At 42.7% G+C, this 18,875-nt stretch overlaps 1 protein-coding gene across 1 annotated transcript in view; it reads right to left on the reverse strand.

The window, feature by feature from the left end:
- The window catches only part of LOC126194835 (KIF-binding protein), a 107,376-nt gene extending 90,382 nt beyond the window's left edge, over nt 1–16,994 (reverse strand). Inside the window, exons 1-2 of the mRNA XM_049933171.1 lie at nt 15,614–16,994; nt 1,809–1,957 (exon numbers count right to left, since the gene is read on the reverse strand). Coding sequence (XP_049789128.1) covers nt 1,809–1,957; nt 15,614–16,458 — 994 coding nt within the window. The 5' untranslated portion in view covers nt 16,459–16,994. The remainder of the gene's footprint in view (nt 1–1,808; nt 1,958–15,613) is intronic.
- Nucleotides 16,995–18,875: the final 1,881 nt, after the last annotated feature.

The raw sequence follows: 18,875 nt of genomic DNA on the forward strand, positions 1-18,875 counted from the left end.
TTAAGCCGTAATTTTTAGTTTCACTACTAGAGTTTTGTCCTCCATTTCAAAGGTAATGTTGACATATAATTCATGTCACTGCTTGTGTTGTCACTCACTCTCCCACTCACTAACTTACTTTACTACCTTACTTATGTGCATCACCAACCACTAACATGATTATTATAGTCTTGGTGAGAAGAGAATTTTTTACTAGCATTTGTCACACATTTGGCTTCCAGTAGAGTGCAATGTAAGAGTACACAAATGCTGAGATGAGAGGTGTCCATTAGACATCACAATAAAGTAAGTGTTTGTATCAAGAGAGATTTCCAAAAAGGAAGAGTGCCATAGTAGGACAACATTAGAAGCAAGTGATCACTCACTGTTTTAAGGCAGTGTGGGATACTTAAGCCTGCTACTTGTGACTGGAGGCAGCCTGTGAGGACAAGAGCACTGGAAATGAAGGAGGCAATTCTTCATGCCATGATGATACTAGTGTCAGCACAAGACAAGAAGTTACAAGAAGTAATGTCAATGACAAGACTGAATACTGAGTGTTATATGATAACCTGCTGTATCCACACCATGTACAACAAGCTCTTTTAATGTTGTCTTAAGAGGCACAGACACCTATAAGCACTTGCCAGCTCACCAGCGGACAGATGCAGTACAGAAAACCCATCAGGTAGCCGTACTGCAAGTATTCTGCATAAGCGTGAGTTACTCAAACACTCCTGTCTGCAGATGCTTGGCCAGTGCAGTATAGTCGCATAGGCTGTCCATGCATAATCTGCTTGCCCACCTACACACCCCTGAGCCCGTGGACAGCTGGCTGCCCACAGGTGAGTACTTGATCTGGAACAGCCTGATGTACTGTACATGCAGACAGTTTGAGCACCTGATTTTTCTGCACAGGTACACTTCTGTGAATAGTTTATTCAACACTGTGTCAAATCCCCATTTTAGTGCAACTGTGCTGCTCGCAGATGAAGCACCATTTCAATTTTGTGACATAGTAGTTTCACAGTTAGCGTAGCTGGGATGGCAAAAGCATTCACGTAACTTTTGAAGCATGTCATCAACTAAAATTTGCTATCAATGTTTGGGTTGGCATAGTTGGTGACTGTTAGGGGCTCATGTTCTTCCACCAGAAGTTAACAGATGAACACACAATAATTTCTTAGAGAATATTCTATCTTACACACTAGAAGATGTGCCTTTATCAGTGTGCCAACATATGTACTTCGTGCATAATGGAGTAGCTTGTCATTTCAGTGTTGGCCATTGTAATCTAAACAAATGATTCCATAACCGAAGGAGAGGAAGAGGTACCAATTCTCTGACGTCCATATTCTCTGGGCCTGAAACAACCTGTGTGTTTATTTGTGGGGTAATATAAAACTCTCATGTATCGAACCCTGTTACATGATGCAGAGTGTCTTCATTCTCATATTACTGAAGGCTGTAAATCCATGCGCAACATTAGAAAGATACATTAGGTCACTTGAGATTAACTCTCATGGCATTTTCACAGATTTATAAATACTATTGAAAGACAACTTGAACATTACATATAGGAAAGAGTTTCCTTTTGTATTCTGGTACATTTCATTTCTGGCTGTTCCCCACGGTTAATGTACCATGAAGAGATATAGAAAATGAATTATAATGTGGAAATAAAATGTTTTGTCTCACATCCACATAACCTATTTTACTGTTGTATGTTTGAATAATATGTTCCGTAAGTTCAAAGAGAGAGAGAGAGAGAGAGAGAGAGAGAGAGAGAGAGAGAGAGAGAGAGAGAGAGAGAGATATTTCCAGTATACCATTTTCATTTATTTGTTCAACTTCTTCAGATTGTTTTGTGGTTTCTCCTTGTTCCATTAATCTCTCTTTGGAATTTGACAGAAGCAAAAGACCATATTTAGCCCAACATCTTGTAACATCCGCTCTCCTATGGGCAAGACGTTCTCCCCTAAGTTAATAAATGAAAACAGTTATTAGAATTCAGTAAAACCATACCATCTAGCTTAATAATTAGCAACTAAATAAACCTATGCAAGTGCTCAAACTTAGGCTTGACATGACTTCATTCATTAATTAAGTCTACACTAAAGCAGTTAATTTTTTTGAAAAATTCAGGTTAACTGAACCCACCAATAGTGGATGTTGGCTTCATACCAAAATGTAGTTGTGATGTGGCATGTGACATTATTATGAGCGCAAACAGAACGAGAACGGAAGACTGACAATACTTCTTTTGTGCCTATATTATAGTACGTGGTGACAGAATGACCTGTAGCATAGCCCAAGATCTACGTTAAGTTGGAAAGTGACAGTTTGGTTGTGAGGTGGTGAAGGCAACGAATGTGAGTATGAAATCTTAGCAATAGTGACATACTGATCTGTAGCCTAGCCTGAGATCTAGGTTTACATTCAAAGGTGGCATTCTGCCTGAGAGGAGAAAGTAGTGTCAAATTCTTCAGTTAATCCAAAACTCCTACTCTGTAATCCAACTGCTAAAAAAATGGTGGAGTTACAGACACTTAAATTGAGGAAAGAGTAAAAGCAAATGAAGTGAGTTCCAGGATGCAGCAGTAAAATAAAAGTATATTGCAACATGAAATCATGCAGGTTAACAAAATTCACAGAAATGTGATATTCTGTACAGGATGTGATTCACTCAACATGTGCATGAAATAATTAATACATTTAAAAATCTATATGAAATAGATCACTGTCCATAAAATTTCAAATTACAAAAGCTGCAAATGACTACTGCATGATTTAATCATTTTGTTATTAATATGATTGCATAGGAGAACTGGCTCAAGGAGGTGATGGAGATTGTTGGGGGGGGGGGGGGGGAGGGGGGGAGTGAGGATAGGGGACTGCTACAAAAAATGTTAAGAAATCTGAAGAGGGAGAAGATTCAAAGTTGTACAATTTGATTAAGAAATTAAGAAGTTAGAAAAGCACCAGTGGCAGAAAGGTAGAATGGGGTGAGAAAGAAGGAAACCAACTGTGCCATTCCAAAGGAACCACCCTAGCATTTGCCTGGAGCGATTTAGGGAAATCATGGAAGACCTAAATTTGGCCAGACACAGATCTGACTCACTGTTCTCCCAAATGCATGTCCAGTGTGCTAACCACTGCACCACCCCACTCGGTGAGACCAGTAGAGTTGCAGAAATGAGGGGTACGTTCGATGCAATGAACAGTCTTGGTTCTTAGACCAAAGTGTGAAAGCAACCAAATCTTTTTGCCCTTTTTTCTCTTTCTTCCTCAACTCTATCATTAATTCCCTTGACTGGGAATACACAAGCATTGTACAGAGAGCATGCATAACTGGATTGGTTCTTTTTGTTCCATTACTGGCTGAAGATGGTGACACTAATGTTATATATTTCCAGCCTTCCCTACCTTGCAGTATTTTTACAAGTACATCAAAATATTTAAGGGACACATGACAGTGTACACCCTCAAACAGTTTGTTATTTTCAATTACATACCCATATACCCTAAGTAATGCACTCAATTAGGAATACACAGAGTGGCAATGCGTATTTTAAGACAGCAACAGAAGGAGAGCTTTATACATAATCAAATTAAGCTCATTTGAGACATAGCACTACTGCACATTCACAGAAATGGAGACATCATTACATAATATGTCAGATATGATTTGTAAATAAAAAGAGAAACTTTAATTCGTAGAGTAAAATGATGGGGACTTTAATTCACCGCTTCCTCAATATAATTACGCTGTCGCACTGTCCCAGCAGCACCATGCCTGGATATATGGTTAGAGGATTGCAGTTACTAGAAACCGTTTCTGTACAACATCTCGTTAATTCCTTGTAATGATGTGCACCCATATTAGATTAAATTAGATGTACTCATACTATTTGTTACAACATATCCACGAGAAGGAGATTCTCCAGGATGTAGAACATGTTAAAAAACAGAAATGTACAGTGTGGTTTTCAGTTGCCTGAAACTGCAGTCGTGTGTGTGAGTTGGGTTTGTGCGTGGATATGTGTGTGTATGTGTGTGTGTGTGGGGGGGGGGGGGTGTATTGTTGACAAAGGTCTCTGGCCGAAAGCTTTAGGTATGAAAATCTTTTTGTTGTGCCTATCTGCGACTCAGCATCTCCGCTACATGGTGAGTAGCCATTTCCTTCTCATAATATGGAAATATACAAAAATATTTACAAAGAAAAATAGATATACTGCACTTATGTTTCTTCCACAGATCCTGAGATGGTCCTCATGGATATTGAATAAGTCAAAAAACCCTAAACATATTTTCATTTAAGAGTTAGTAACAAATGCATCATAAAATATGTAAATATTCAATACACTGACGTGCACTTGATAATTTGTAGGCTACTGTAGCCATGTATCATGAAATACAAATATTTTACAATGCTATTTCACAATTACGAATAAAATAATTTTGGGTATTAGGTCACGTCATTACAAATCACTAAAACAAGTAAACTGCTGACGATAAGACCGACCTGCTGCAGTCCTCTTCAGAGTGAAGCATACCGGTGGCAACTGACTTCACATACATGGGGTGTCATTGGACAATTAGAAGAGAGGCTGCTATACAGGGGAATGTCTGTATGGCAGGCTATGCTATTCTGGTGGCTGATTAGAAGGCAACTCTAGTAAATGATTGGTAGGAAAGATAGTATCGGCAGGTTAAAGCTTATGCCACTCTAGTAAGTGACTGTTGGCAACTCTCATTGGTGAAGGGGTTGTGTTTACAAGCAGTGGAGTGTTAAGTTCATATAGCAGGTCTCTTGTGCCTACTGTTTATGCTGTTAAACCTGGGTCAAGTGGTGTTGCTGGCTGGCGATGACACGCGATCCGCCAGACTGGAATCGCTGGCAGCCATGCTGTAGGTAACTCTTAACCATCCTCCGTGTCTGTGCTATTAGGGCATTTGTTTATTTCAATAGTCTCTCTTATATTTCACTGCTGTATCTGTAGCTGCCGAGAAATGATGTGAGGTTCTAGAAAACTGATGGAAATGCCACATTCCTGGTGGTGTTCAGCTGCAGCTGACTTCTTGCTCTTTACCAGTCATTAGTAATGTTCATGCTCCAACAAGTGAGTGCTAGTGGGTCTCCCAGTTTCACCAAAACACACTTCACTGCATTCACACTGAAATTCGTAAATGCCTGTAGTGTGGAGAACATCCACAGCATCCTTAGTGGACCTCAACAGATCTCCGATCTTACAGCCACTCTGTAATATGGGTCTGATCCCTCCATAATGCAGAGCCTTGCCTACATGGTCACTGATGCTTCTAGCACAAGGTAGGCAATCAACAGGAAGAGTTTCTTCTATAAATTTGTCCATTTTGTCTTCGTCATACCCCGTAGCTCGTTATATGTCTTTGTTGTTGTATCCATTCACATGGAATGTTATCTTCAGCTCTTTCAGTTCATGTTGTACCTGTTTAGCATCACTAATCTGGTGATACAATGATTACATTAATGTAACGAATCTGTACAGAAGTCTGATTGTATATAATACTCCCATTATTTGATATTATTAGTAACATATACATATCAATCAGACCTGCTAAGAAATCTATCAATGGGTCTGCAATTGGACAATATATATACTGAAAATGTGTGTTTCTGAATAATTAACATCTTTCTGTAACAAAGTATGTGACTTTCAATCTTTGTGAAGATTATTCTTATTCCTAGTACTGACTCCATGAACTGAGCCACTCGTTTTAAAAAAAAGAGATATGTTTTTGATGAAGAATAAATATATTGGGAAGCAGTAGTCAGTATCCCTAGTTCCCCAAACAGACCTCTGCAGGATGTTCTTCAGTGCACATCACAAATAATTCTTACCACCCATCCCTGGCTCAGAAAATTTTAGCTTAGCTTGATGAGTTACCCCAAGAAATAATCCTATATGACATCTTGAAATGAAAGCAAGTGAATGATGCCAGCTTCTTTATTTTATATCACTGTGCAAACAGAGACCCATTTAGGCACTTTATCAGTTCTGTGATAAGTTCCTCCCAGTTGAATTTATTATCAAGCCGTAATTCCAAGAAATTAATACTGTCAACTTCTTCTATCTGCTTGTCATCATATTTTAGACACGTACTGGTTTGGCTAGGAACCATTTAGTAATGTCCATGGAGACTATATTAACTGATTTTTCTAAGACTATATTTGATTTGCTATTTATTGCAATGACTGTATAAGGGCCACAAGATGGAACTTTGAAGGACACCACATGTAATTAGTTCCCAGTTGGATGATACCTGATAGCTTAATACACATCTCTTTCCTAATCACATTTCTGCAGAGATATAGGATTTGAATCATTCTGCAGGATTTCCTGCTACACAGTAATATTCTAATTTACAAAAAAAGGCTACTGTGATTCACTCAGTCAAACGTGTTTGACAAATCACAAAATGTACTAGAAGCCTGTAATTTGTCTGATGAAGTAAGTACATTTTCACTGTTTGTGCAGATAGCATTCTCAACATCGGAACCATTTAGAAATCTGAACTGTGACTTTGAAAACATATTAGTTATTGGTTGGTTGGTTTAAAAGAGGGGGAAGGGACCAAACTATGATGTCATCAGTCCCTTATTCTGAAGGAAACAATGCCACAAGGGTGACAATAAGACAACAAAAAACAGAATGAAAGGAAAAACCACAACAACGACTGAAGGGCAACAAACACTTAAATGGACAAAACGGGACAAGAAAACCACAAAGACACAAGAAACAGGCAGAAGAGGTTAAAACAAGAAAGCATGTTACCATGGCTGTTTGACCATGAGGATAAAAAGGAAAAGCCAGCCACTCAGCAACACACTAAAACCCCCACCCTGAAATTCAGGGATTTTCTCTGCCTCGTGATGACTGGGTGTTGTCTGATGTCCTCAGGTTAATTAGGTTTAAGTAGTTCTAAGTTCTACGGGACTGATGACCATAGATGTTAAGTCCCATAGTGCTCAGAGCCATTTTTTTTAACCCCACCCTGAAAGCACTAGGGTGGAGGACACACAGGGGCAAAGGACATGTGCTAAAACTTAGAGCAAAAGATAAAACTCACCCTCATGAATACAACATAAAACTAAAGCTGCTGTTGAGGCATTGTCGCCCAACACCGAAGGTAGGGTGCTGGGAAAGATAAAAGTTCGCCACAGAGTGGCTAAAAGTGGGCAGTCCAGCTACAGAACAACAGTCATTCATGAGCCACAGTGACACCGAGGTGGGTCCTCGCGATGGAGGAGGAAACCATGCATCACCCACATATCGCTGTTGCGGAGGTGACAGAGAAGCAAAGAGTCCCTGCGAGACGCACGCACTGAGGTCTTCCACACATTCTTAGTTTCCTTAATGACACGCAGTTTGTTGTGGGTACTGAGGTTATGCCATTCCGTCTCCCAAAGCCTTGCAGCGTAATACTGAAAGAAGGTCAGTTTCAGAGAAGCCGATCTCCATAAGGGGTTTCTGCGTAGCCTGTCGGCAAGTTTGTTGCCTGGGATTCTGACGAGACCTGGGGCTCAGACAAACACCACTAAACGACTGGACCGTTCCAGGCTATAGATGGACTCCTGGATGGTCGCTACCAAAGGATAACTAGGGTGGCACTGGTCGGGAGCCTGTAAGCTCCTCAAGGAGACAGTACACAGGAGAAATGACTTGCCTGGGAATGAGCAGATGTGCTCAAGAGCATGAGATATGGCCGCCAGCTCTGCAGTGAAAACACTGCAGCCATCTGGCAAGGAGTGCTGTTCTATATGTCCTCCATGAACATAGGCAAAGCAAACGTGACCATCAGCCATCGAGCCATCAGTGTGAACCACTTCACGGACCCAGTACATGTCGAGAATCGAGAGGAAATGACAGCGGGGAGTCACGAGGTTAACTGAGTCCTTAGAGCCATGTGAAAGGTCTAGGCGAAGCCGCAGCCTGGGTGTACACCATGGAGGTGTACATGAATGAACCACAAGTATAAGTGGTAAAGGCAAGGACTCCAGTTCGGAGAGAAGGGATCGCACACGAACTGCAATCATAAACCCTGACCTGGGCCCCCGATGAGGGAAATGAACCGCTAAGTGGTGGGAAAAGGAGAAGGTATTTCGGATGCGCAGGAAAACTACGAACGTGTGCAACATAACTAGAGAACAACTGTGCACACCTAACCTGCAATGGAGGGAATCCGGCCTCCACCAGGACACTGGTCACCGGCCTCGTCCTAAGAGCTCCTGTCACTACGTGAACCCCGCAGTGGTGCACTGGGTCAAGTAAATGCAATGCTGAGAGTGCCACCGAACCACATACCAGGCTCCCATAGTCAAGGCGGGACTGAACAAGGGCTCTGTACAGCTACAGCAGCATAGAGTGATCTGCACCCCAGTTGATGTTGCACAGGCAGTGGAGGGCTTTGAGATGCTGCCAGCACTTTCGCTTAAGCTGATGAAGGTGAGGAAGCCAAGTCAATCGGGTGTCGAAAACCAGACCTAAGGATCGGTATATCTCCACTACAGTGAGTGGATCATCATCAAGATAAAGTTCTGGTTCCGGATGAATGGTATGATGCCAAAAGAAGTGCATAACACATGAATTTGCGGCCAAAAACTGGGAACTGCACCTCGTAGATGGCTCCCTGTAGGCGCCGTCAGCAACACCAGTACTGGTGGATAAGTACAAAATGCAGAAGTCGTCTGCATACAGACACGGTGAGACAGACGGCCCTACAGCTGCTGCTAGACCATTAATGGCCACTAAAAATAGAGTTACACTCAATACAGCGCCCTGTGGGACCCCATTCTCCTGGATATGGGGCAAACTATGGGAGGCACCAGCTTGGACATGGAAATTACAAAGCGACAGGAAATTTTAGATAAAAATCGAGAGTGGGCCTCAGAGACCCCACTCGTATAATGTGCCAAGGATATGAAGTTGCCAGGTCGTGTGTGTGTGTGTGTGTGAGGTTTACGGGCGCTAAACAGCGTGGTCATCAGTGCCCATTGCCAGGTCGTGTCATACGCTTTCGTAAATCAAAAAAAAAGATGGCAACCAGATGTTGGTGTCTGGAAAAGGCTGTTTGGATGGCAGACTCGAGGGACACAAGATTATCAGTGGTAGAGTGTCCATGGCAGAAGCCACCCCGGCATTGGAGCCAGTAGGCCATGTGACTCCAGGAATCAACCCAAACGCCAACACACCACATGTTCCAGCAGCTTACAAAGAACACTGGTGAGGCTGATGGGCCGATAGCTATCCACATCAAGTGGGTTTTTACCGGGTTTAAGCACCGGAATGCTGGTGCTCTCCCACCATTGCGATGAAAAGATGCCATCGCACCAGATCCAGCTGAAGATCATGAGGAGATGTTGCTTGAATTAAGATGAGAGATGTTCAATCAGCTGACCGTGGACCCGATCTGGCCCAGGAGCTGTGTCATGGCAATGTGCATGGGCACTGAGGAGTTCCCACTCTGTAAATGGAGCGTTATAGGGTTCACTGTGGCATGTAGCGAACGAGTGGACTTTCCTTTCCATCTGCCGTTTGAGGGCGAGGGAGGCTGGGGGGTAGTTCTCCGACACAGAGGCTCAAGCATAGAGCTCGGCAATCGCATTTGTGTCGGTAGACAACATGCCATTGCTGTTAATGCCAGGGACAAATGTTGGGGTCTGGTACCCAGAAAGATGTCTGATCTTCGTCCAGACTTGGGTAGATGATGTATGGCACCCAATGGTCGAGACATAAATCTCCCAACATTCCTGCTTCCGTCATTTGAAAAGCAGGTGAATGTGGACATCAAGCCGCTTAAAGGCTATGAGGTGCTACAGGGAAGGGTGCCACTTATGCCGCTGTAGAGCCCGCCGACACTCCTTAATTTCCTCTGCAACTTCCGGCAACCACCAAGGGACTGCCTTTCACCGGGGGCACCCTAAAGAATGAGGGGTCATGATTTTCACCGCATTAACGATTGTTGTAGTCACCTGCTCAACCATCACATCGATGTTACCATGTGGAGGACAGTCAACAGTGACCACAGAGGTGAAAGTTTCCCAGTCTGCCTAGTTTAAAGCCGATCTGGGCAAGCATCTGTGGGCCTGATGCCGGGGCAGTGACAGGAAGATGGGAAAGTGGTCACTACCACACAGGTCGTCATGTGCTCTTCTGTGGATAAATAGGAGTTGTCCTGGGCTGCAAATGGATAAATAAATGACCGAGTAACTATCACGAGCCACACTGAAATCTGTGACGGCCCCAGTATTTAAGAGGCAGAGGTCGAGCTGAGGCAGTGAAGTTTCAACATCTCTGCCTTGGCCAGTAAGCACAGTGCCACCCCCACATGGGGTTATGGGCGTTCAAATCTCCCAAAAATAGGAAAGGTTTAGGGAGTTGATCAATCAGTGCAGCTAATACATTCATGGGTACTGCACCATCTGGAGGAAGATATACATTGCAGACAGTTATTTCCTGTGTATTCCTTATTCCGACAGCCACAGCTTCAAGAGGGGTTTGATGGGGCACAGTTGCACTACAGACTGAGTTAATACAAACTCCATCTGAGACTCGATTATAGTCTTTACGGTTCCTGTGGGGCAATGCAGAAAGCAGGCGTAAAACTTAACAGTTGCCACAGCTCAGCCAGGCAGTGGAAAAAACCACTGCAATTCCACTGGAGGATGACATCATAAGACTGGGAAGGCACGGGAAATTCAATGAGGAAGTTTACGCCTCAGGGTCACCTGCTGCCACCAGCTTATTGCCTGAGCAGACTGTATCCATTGTGCCAGAGGGTCCAGCGAGATCTAGGTCCTCAGTGGATGCCAGAATCTCCACCTCACCCCATACGCTGAGCTCGCAGGTAGTGGCCGTGTGGGTGCCACCACAATTTCCTTAGTCTTAGGAGTTTTCTTTTTGAACTTTTCTCACTGCTACTTGGGTTTCTCTGGCTGGGAAGGCTTCACTGTTTCAATCTCCGAAACTGAGGAGAATCGTGAAGCCCTACGACCAGCTGCTTTTGGGCACTTAAGCCACTGGTGGGTGTCATGTTTCCCATTAGCAGAAACCTGGGAAGGGAGTGACCCAAGGGATCCCTTCCTGGTGAGAGGAGCCGAAGAAGACTTACGCTTCTCCGGCTGGGAAGTGGGGTCTGGTGTCCCCGATGGTTGGAGGGACAGTGCTCCCGACGTAGGTGGCGTGGGAGCAATAGGGGGGAACTGCCCCACTGCAGGTGTAGCCTTCTGGCTCTGAGAGCCGACTGGAATTCGCAGAACTGCTGGGGGCAACAATTGTTCTCGTAGCGGCAGAGTATGAGGTGGTCATAGCCACAGGATGTAGGGCCTCATATTTTCTCTTAGCCTCAGTGTAGGTCAGTCGGTCCAGGGTCTTGTATTCCATGATTTTCCTCTCTTTCTGTAAAATCCTCCATTCTGGCGATCAATGTGAATGAAGCTCTCCGCAGTTGACACAGATGGGAGGAGGCGGGGCACATGGAGTATTGGGATGTGATGGAAGTCCATAATCTCGACATGTAACACTGGAATTACAGCGCGAAGACATATGGCCGAACTTCCAGCACTTAAAGCACCACATCGGGGGAGGGATATATGGTTTGACATCACAGTGGTAGACCATTACCTTGACCTTCTCGGGTAATGTGTCACCCTCGAAGGCAAAGATGAAGGCACTGGTGGCAACCTGATTATCCCTCGGACCCCGATGGATGCGCCGCACAAAATGAACACCTCACCGCTCTAAATTGGTGCACAGCTTGTCGACAGACTGCAAAAGAAGGTCCCTGTAGAATATAATATCCTGGACCATATTTAAACTCTTATGTGGCGTGATGGTAACAGAAACATCTCCCAACTTGTTAGAAGCGAGTAAAGCCTGTGACTGGGCAGAGGGTGCTGTTTTCATCAAGACTGACCCAGGGCGCATGGACAAGCCCTCAACCTCCCCAAACTTGTCCTCTAAATGCTCTACAAAAAACTGTGGCTTCATTGAAACAAAGGAGTCTCCATCAGTTCTTGTACATACGGGGTGAAAAAGGTTCGCTGCCATCCTTAGCTTGGCATTCCTCCCATGGTGTGGCCAGGGAGGGGAATGCTTTAGGGTCATAATTTCTTGCACTGTACTGAGACTTTGAACACTTAAAGACTGCTGGTGTCTGATCACCAGCAAGTGATGATGTGGTGCGTGTCATCTGCCCTGATGCCATCCACTCCAACCAGGGGCTCTCCCCACGGGCGCCACCCAGCCGCAGCAAAAGCCACCTGGCAGGATGTCCTTTGACGAGAGTTCTGCTGCCCCAGGGTGACGGGCATCTACTCCTTGGCATACATGGGGAGTTAACTGTGCAGGCATCAGCAGAGTGATCCCTGTGTTGTCAGGGAGCTACAACCAACAGGGTACACGGCGGCCCCACCACAACTGACTGGCTACCATGCTGGATATCAGACGCAAAGAAGTCCATGGCCATCGTTGGCGCAGAAAGCGACACTGCACAGTGCATGGTGGAAAATGCACCCACGAAGATGTCCTCGCCCAAGAGATGGAGAATGAGCTGGACTGCAATGTGACGACAAGAAAGTGGGCTAAAGATCTAAAGGCACAATGGACATGACGCACTATGTAAGGCACCCTTCCCAAATTGGCTCACTCTTCGGGAAAATTTTGAAAATGGAGGTCAAACCCTACAGGGGACCATCACATAAAGGCTGAAATGTGTGAGACTCCTGTTAGTCACCTCTTACGACAGGCAGGAATATCTCGGGTCTATTCTAATCCCCAGACCCGCAGGAAGGTATTAGTAGTTGTAAGATGGTCAAGAAGCCAATCGTATATCACCTTTATTTAAATTTTCAAGCATGCAAGCGAAAGTGAGGATGGATAGAAATTTGTTGGCATTTCTTTTTTCTTCTTTGTTGAACAAAGGTTTAATTTCAGCAAATTCCAACCATTCAAGATATGTTCCACTGATAAATGATTGGTTACATGGATAACTTAATATGTTACTAAACTCTTTAATTAACTTTGTTGATGTTTTATCACAGGACTAGACTTTTTAAGGACTTTATGGTGAACATTACTTCTACTGATGCACTGATGGCGATATCGATATTACTGAAATTATTTGTAGTGACTGGTCCAAGATATTCCATGGCACCAACCACAAAACTTGACACTCCAATGTCAGCAGGTTATTTCATCAAGGGAATTTACAAGTGACGGTTTTGAAGAAATTATTCTGGTGCTTGTTCAAAGTAACTGATGAAAATCCTAAATCACAACTGGTACTTGAACTCTACTTATGCTGAATGCTACACTAGTGGCTTCATAACTCAGAGAAAAGATTGTCACACAGAAAAAAAAAAGAGAGACCAAAATGTAAGACAAAAATTGGCTGCAGAGGAAAAAGTAAAACATAAGTTAACAAAAAGGATCAATTCACAAGGAAAAGTTAAAGAGAAGCTATGAAATGCAAACGATTGATGAGAATGGCAAACAAAAGTGATGGCAATGGTAATGAGTTGCCATTTCCAGAATGAATTTTTCACTCTGCGTTGGAGTTCTGGCAGATAGGACAGGCTGCCACTCCAATTCCCAAATTTGCAACCTGGATTTTTACAGGCATCTTACCAAATGACATTACAGCCTTCACAGCTCCAAATCTGCTACACTTATCTCTTACTTTCCAAAAGTACTCCTGCTTATAATAGTGGACTCACAGTCCTGTATAAAAATATATGTGGAGGAATGGCTTAGCTATAGCCTACAGAAAGCTTCCACAATAAATCTTTCAACCTGACAGCTGAGTCGTCATCTGATGGCAGCCAAGAAACTATTTAGTGAGTAAATAAATGTTGCTCTTAAATGTCAATTGTTTCTGTTTTTGCTCTTCATATCATGTTACAATAAGCAAATTTATAACCCAGAGAAAACCGTAGCTAACTGGCGAATGAAGTTGTTCAATCTTTACAATCTGTTCCGTATCATAAATAAGGTCTCTACAAGAAATAAATGTCTGATTATCTATAAATAGCTAGGGTGTGGCCTAATACTGAGATTTTTTTGAAAACAAGTATAATTTTTGTCAAATAACACACTGGAAAAGAATGAAAATTAAGGTCAAGTGACTTGTTGATGAGGAGGCAATTAGAAATTAAATACATGCTAGGACTGCACAGGATGGAGTATGAAATGACCACAGCATTCTCAAAGAAATTATGCCATCATTTGCCTTTAGTGATTCAGGAAAACAAACAGAAGCCTAACTCTGGATTTTAATTTGACGTATTTACTAACCCTGGCAGCACCTCACTATGATATAGAATTTGTCGTCATAATCAATAACAATATATTGATCAAAATATACACATTCACAGAATATACACATATGTGGTATGCTGGGCGTGAACTTTCTGAAGGAACCACCCTAGCATTTGCCTGAAATGATTTAGAAAATCACAGAAAATCTAAATAAGGATGGCCAAACAGGGAAAACTCCATCCTCCTAAATATGAGGTCAGAGTATTAACAACTGCACTGCTTAATTCAGTTGGTACCTATAATACAATGTTAATTTGATTTGCACACAACCTGCAACAAACACTTTATAGTGATGAGGGCACATAAACTAAAGATCTGTATTTCAAATACACGCCCAGTAACATAACTACTGCACTAGCTCACTCAGTGATATATGCCATACTAAAATGTTTAACAAGACCAGAACAGAACTCCACAGAACCTGAAAATTAGGAGCCATCTGATCACATTTTCATTGTATACTTCCATGTCACTTCCTCTCTTCTTACACTTCTTACCTTGCACTCCTGGTACACTTATATTTGTCTTACGTTCTATAGCACACTTTTTGGTGTCACCACAAAACTCTCTTGTCTTCTTCATTCATGAGTGAACTGGTGCAATTATTTTCTCAGTTTGTGTTTCTTTTAGCTATGACTCATTGCTTGTTCCACTAAACATATCCACTGATTCAGATTTTAAAATTTTGTTTAGTGTGTGTCATAGCAAATCACAAATAGTCTTTTGTACTTAATTTAACAACGTGCCAACAATGGATACAAGCTATGATGGTGCACTTTCATAAGATGTACCAAACATCAACTAAAAATTAAATATCATAAGGTGAAACTAGTATCATCATCATATTATTACATAAACACACACAAAGGTCACAAGTTTATACGAGTTGTTAATAACAGCTGTTTAGGAGCTGCTGCTAGTAATAATAGCAAATGCTGCAGTCCACTGTACATTTAAAATGCTGTCTCACTACTAAAGACTAATCTAAACTGTCAGTCTTCCACTTTATGCTTCCATCATTTTTTAACAGTTCTAAACATTCTAATGTTGACCTTACTAAATCTTAATTGCTCTGCCCCAAAAAAACGGCTCTGTATTTTTATGTCCAACCAAAATATTGATACTGGCAACTGAGAATATTTTCCTACGTCAACAGTTGTGATCACAAAGCAGCAATGACTTTGGTTACATGATGATTTCTCCAATCACTCTAGCCATTTGCAGAAACTAGTAATCAAGTCATAACAAATTTCGAACTTTAGTAGCATACTTACCGTGCAGCTAACTCCTCCTCATTGCAATTCATATGACCAATTTCACCTTCATATTGATCAAGAATGAATGAAGCAGCAGCGAGATGATGCCTGGCTTCTTTAAAACCAACTTTTTCCATTAAGTACTGTGATAATGTGGCTGCATTCAAAGCCCAATCAATAGGATCAAAATCTTTTGTCTCCAGTTGTCTTTTAAGCGTTGTGTGGCAATATATAGCAGACTTCCTATTGTCACTCAATGCGCCGTATATTTGTGCCAAGTAATATAATGTCAATGTGTGTGTTTTTTCCAATGATGTACCTGGCCCTGAACTATAGGTTTCGGGAACAGTGGCTTTAAATATACTGGGTGCATCAGTGGCAGGTAGATTAATTTCTTTAGAGTAAGTCTTATACAGGGTTTCTGCTTGTTCTAAAAATTCCTGAGATTTCTTTGGTTGGTCTCGTTGTGACCACAATAATCCAAGTTGATTTAATGCTGTTATCTGAGAAATAATGTATTCTGGCCTTAAAGCATCATCAGAAAGACATTCAACACATTTCATTAGTTGCTCTTCCCCAGTTGATAGCTCCTCTGTATCTAACGATACCGTTCCCAACAACAACCACACAATTCCAAGCATTGCTTTCACTGTCACATAATCCGAGTTTTCTGCGTTAATATCGTCGAGAATGTTCACTAGTTTCGATTTCATTTCAGTTAAAATTTTACTGGCAGCATATTTTGAGCGGTATGGAGCATTCTCTGGATCAGATTTTGATTCTTCTTCTATCAACAAACAAGCTTTTTCATACTTCTCTCTCAATTCAATAAATACTTCTCTAAAATCACCACTTGGCTCCATTTCGCTTACAATCGTTTTACGGCTCTAAACAGATTGAAACCGAGGAGCAGCGTCCCATAAACTTCCAACACTGTTTACAAATATTTCACTCTACTCTTTCGTTCTGAAATTCCAATGTTTAGTACGCTGTAGAACATTGCATTTATCCTACTGCACGTAATATGTCGTGGCAACATTGAGAACACATAAATGCGCCGTAAACATAGACAACATTTATCCTATTTCTGGGACAATACGCAAATTTTCATTACGAGACAGTGTCATTCAAACATTTACGCCAATGCTGTCTGAATCTACTGTCACACACTTTGACAGACTACGTCACAAAACTCATCTTGGTCTGTTTACTATTGTGTTCTGTCGCCACTCTCCAATGTCAAAGTTATTAAACGCACTTCGCACGTCTATGGAGTGCAGCGCAGATATTACATGTGCGCAACCAATATCTGCGCAGACAAATCGTAGCATGAGGACAGCAGTTCGTTACAAATCTGGAGTACAAAACAGGTTTGACTAAGCTTTTTGTTCAATCAAGTGTTTCCCGTCTGCGTGTGCTCAGTAAATTCTAAAATGGCTGGTACGTGTCAGAGCGCTACAGAGTCAGTCGTTGAATTTATTGAAATTACACTGATCATTGTGACCATCGACCTACTATCGATACAAACTCGTCCAGGCAATAACAGTGACACCTGGTAAGGAATGACTGCTAGTCAGGTACACGCACGGTGCATGTGGTACCAGTGAGCGTGCTGTAGAATGGGGAAGGGACGCAATCTGCCCGAGTTTGACCGATGACAGATTGTGATGGGCTAGAGGCTCGGCACGAGCATTTCCGAAAATCCACGATTTCTCGGGTGTTCGAGGAGTTCTGAGGTGAGTGTCTTCCACAAATTGCAACACCAAGGTAAAACCATGCCCAGACATGGTAGGGTTGGGTGGCCACCCCTCATTACAGATGTTACAGGCTGGGCAGATGTAAAATGGGACAGGCGGAACTATCTCAGAGTTTAATGGTTGGCAAAGTTCAAGTGTGCGTCTGAACACACAGCGCACCGGACAGTCCCAACGATGGGCCTCTACAGCCAACGACTCGTCCACTTGTCAATGTTAAAACCACACAGCTGAGATGCCGACTGAAATCGGCACGTAACCATTGGGACTGGATGTTGGCGCAATGGCAGAGCATTGCATGCTCTGATGAATCCTCATGGCTTATTCCTCATGCCGATGGGAGGGCACGAATCTGACGTCTTCCAGGAAACAGCTCCCTGACACTTGCACTGCAGGATGGAGACAAGTTTGCACAGCTCCGTTATGCTGTGGGGAACATTCACGTGGGCATCCATGGGTCCAGTGGAGCTCATGCAAGGCACCATGATGGCCAACGAGTATCTTACATTGGTTGCAGACCCTGCACATCCCTTCATCATGGTCATGTTTCCCAATGGCAATGGCATTTTCAACCAGATAATGCACCATGTCACAAGGGCAAGAGCGTGATAGAGTGGTTCAAGAACACAGTGGCAAGTTCCAGATGATATGCTGGACCCCCAACTTGCCAGATCTGAACACAATCAAACCAACAGAGATTTGATTGAATGTGGCATCAGAGTTTATCGTGCTCCTACCCGGAATGTACAGCAACTGGGTGACTTGGGCGTCCAGATGTGGTGCCAACTCCCTGCATCGACCTACCAAGGCCTCATTGCTTCCATTGCCACGAACTGTCACAATTGTTCTTCAGGCCCCAGGTGGACACACCGGCTATTATGTAGGTAGTCATAAAGTTCTGGCTGATCAGTGTGTAGGTGTCGCACGAGTTTGTAGAAAATTAAAGGCAAGGAATACGCACTCAAGGTAAGATGGCAGCTGTTTACAATTCCTTAATAAAGAAAAAGTATTGGAGGGCAGGAGGATATAAGATGAACATCAACAAAAGCAAAACAAGGATAATGGAATGTAATCAAATTAAATTGGGTGATGCTGCGAGAATTAGATTAGGAAAGGAGACGCGTATAGTAGTAAATGAGTTTTGCTATTTGGAGAGAAAATAACTGATGATGGTCGAAGTAGAGAGGATATAAAATGTAGACTGGCAATGGCAAGGAAAGCGTTTCTGAAGAAGAGACATTTGTTAACATCGAGTTTAGATTTAAGTGTCAGGAAGTTGTTTCTGAAAGTATTTGTATGGAGTGTAGCCATGTATAGAAGAGAAACATGGACGATAAATAGTTTGGACAAGAAGAGAATAGAAGCTTTCGAAATGTGGTGCTACAGAAGAATGCTGCAGATTAGATGGGTAGATCACATAACTAATGAGGAGGTATTGAATAGAATTGGTGGCACAACTTGACTAGAAGAAGGGATCGGTTGGTAGGGCATATTCTGAGGCATCAAGGGATCACCAAATTAGTATG

Source organism: Schistocerca nitens, chromosome 7 (assembly GCF_023898315.1).
Source record: "Schistocerca nitens isolate TAMUIC-IGC-003100 chromosome 7, iqSchNite1.1, whole genome shotgun sequence".
Classification (NCBI taxonomy): Eukaryota; Metazoa; Arthropoda; class Insecta; order Orthoptera; family Acrididae; genus Schistocerca; species Schistocerca nitens.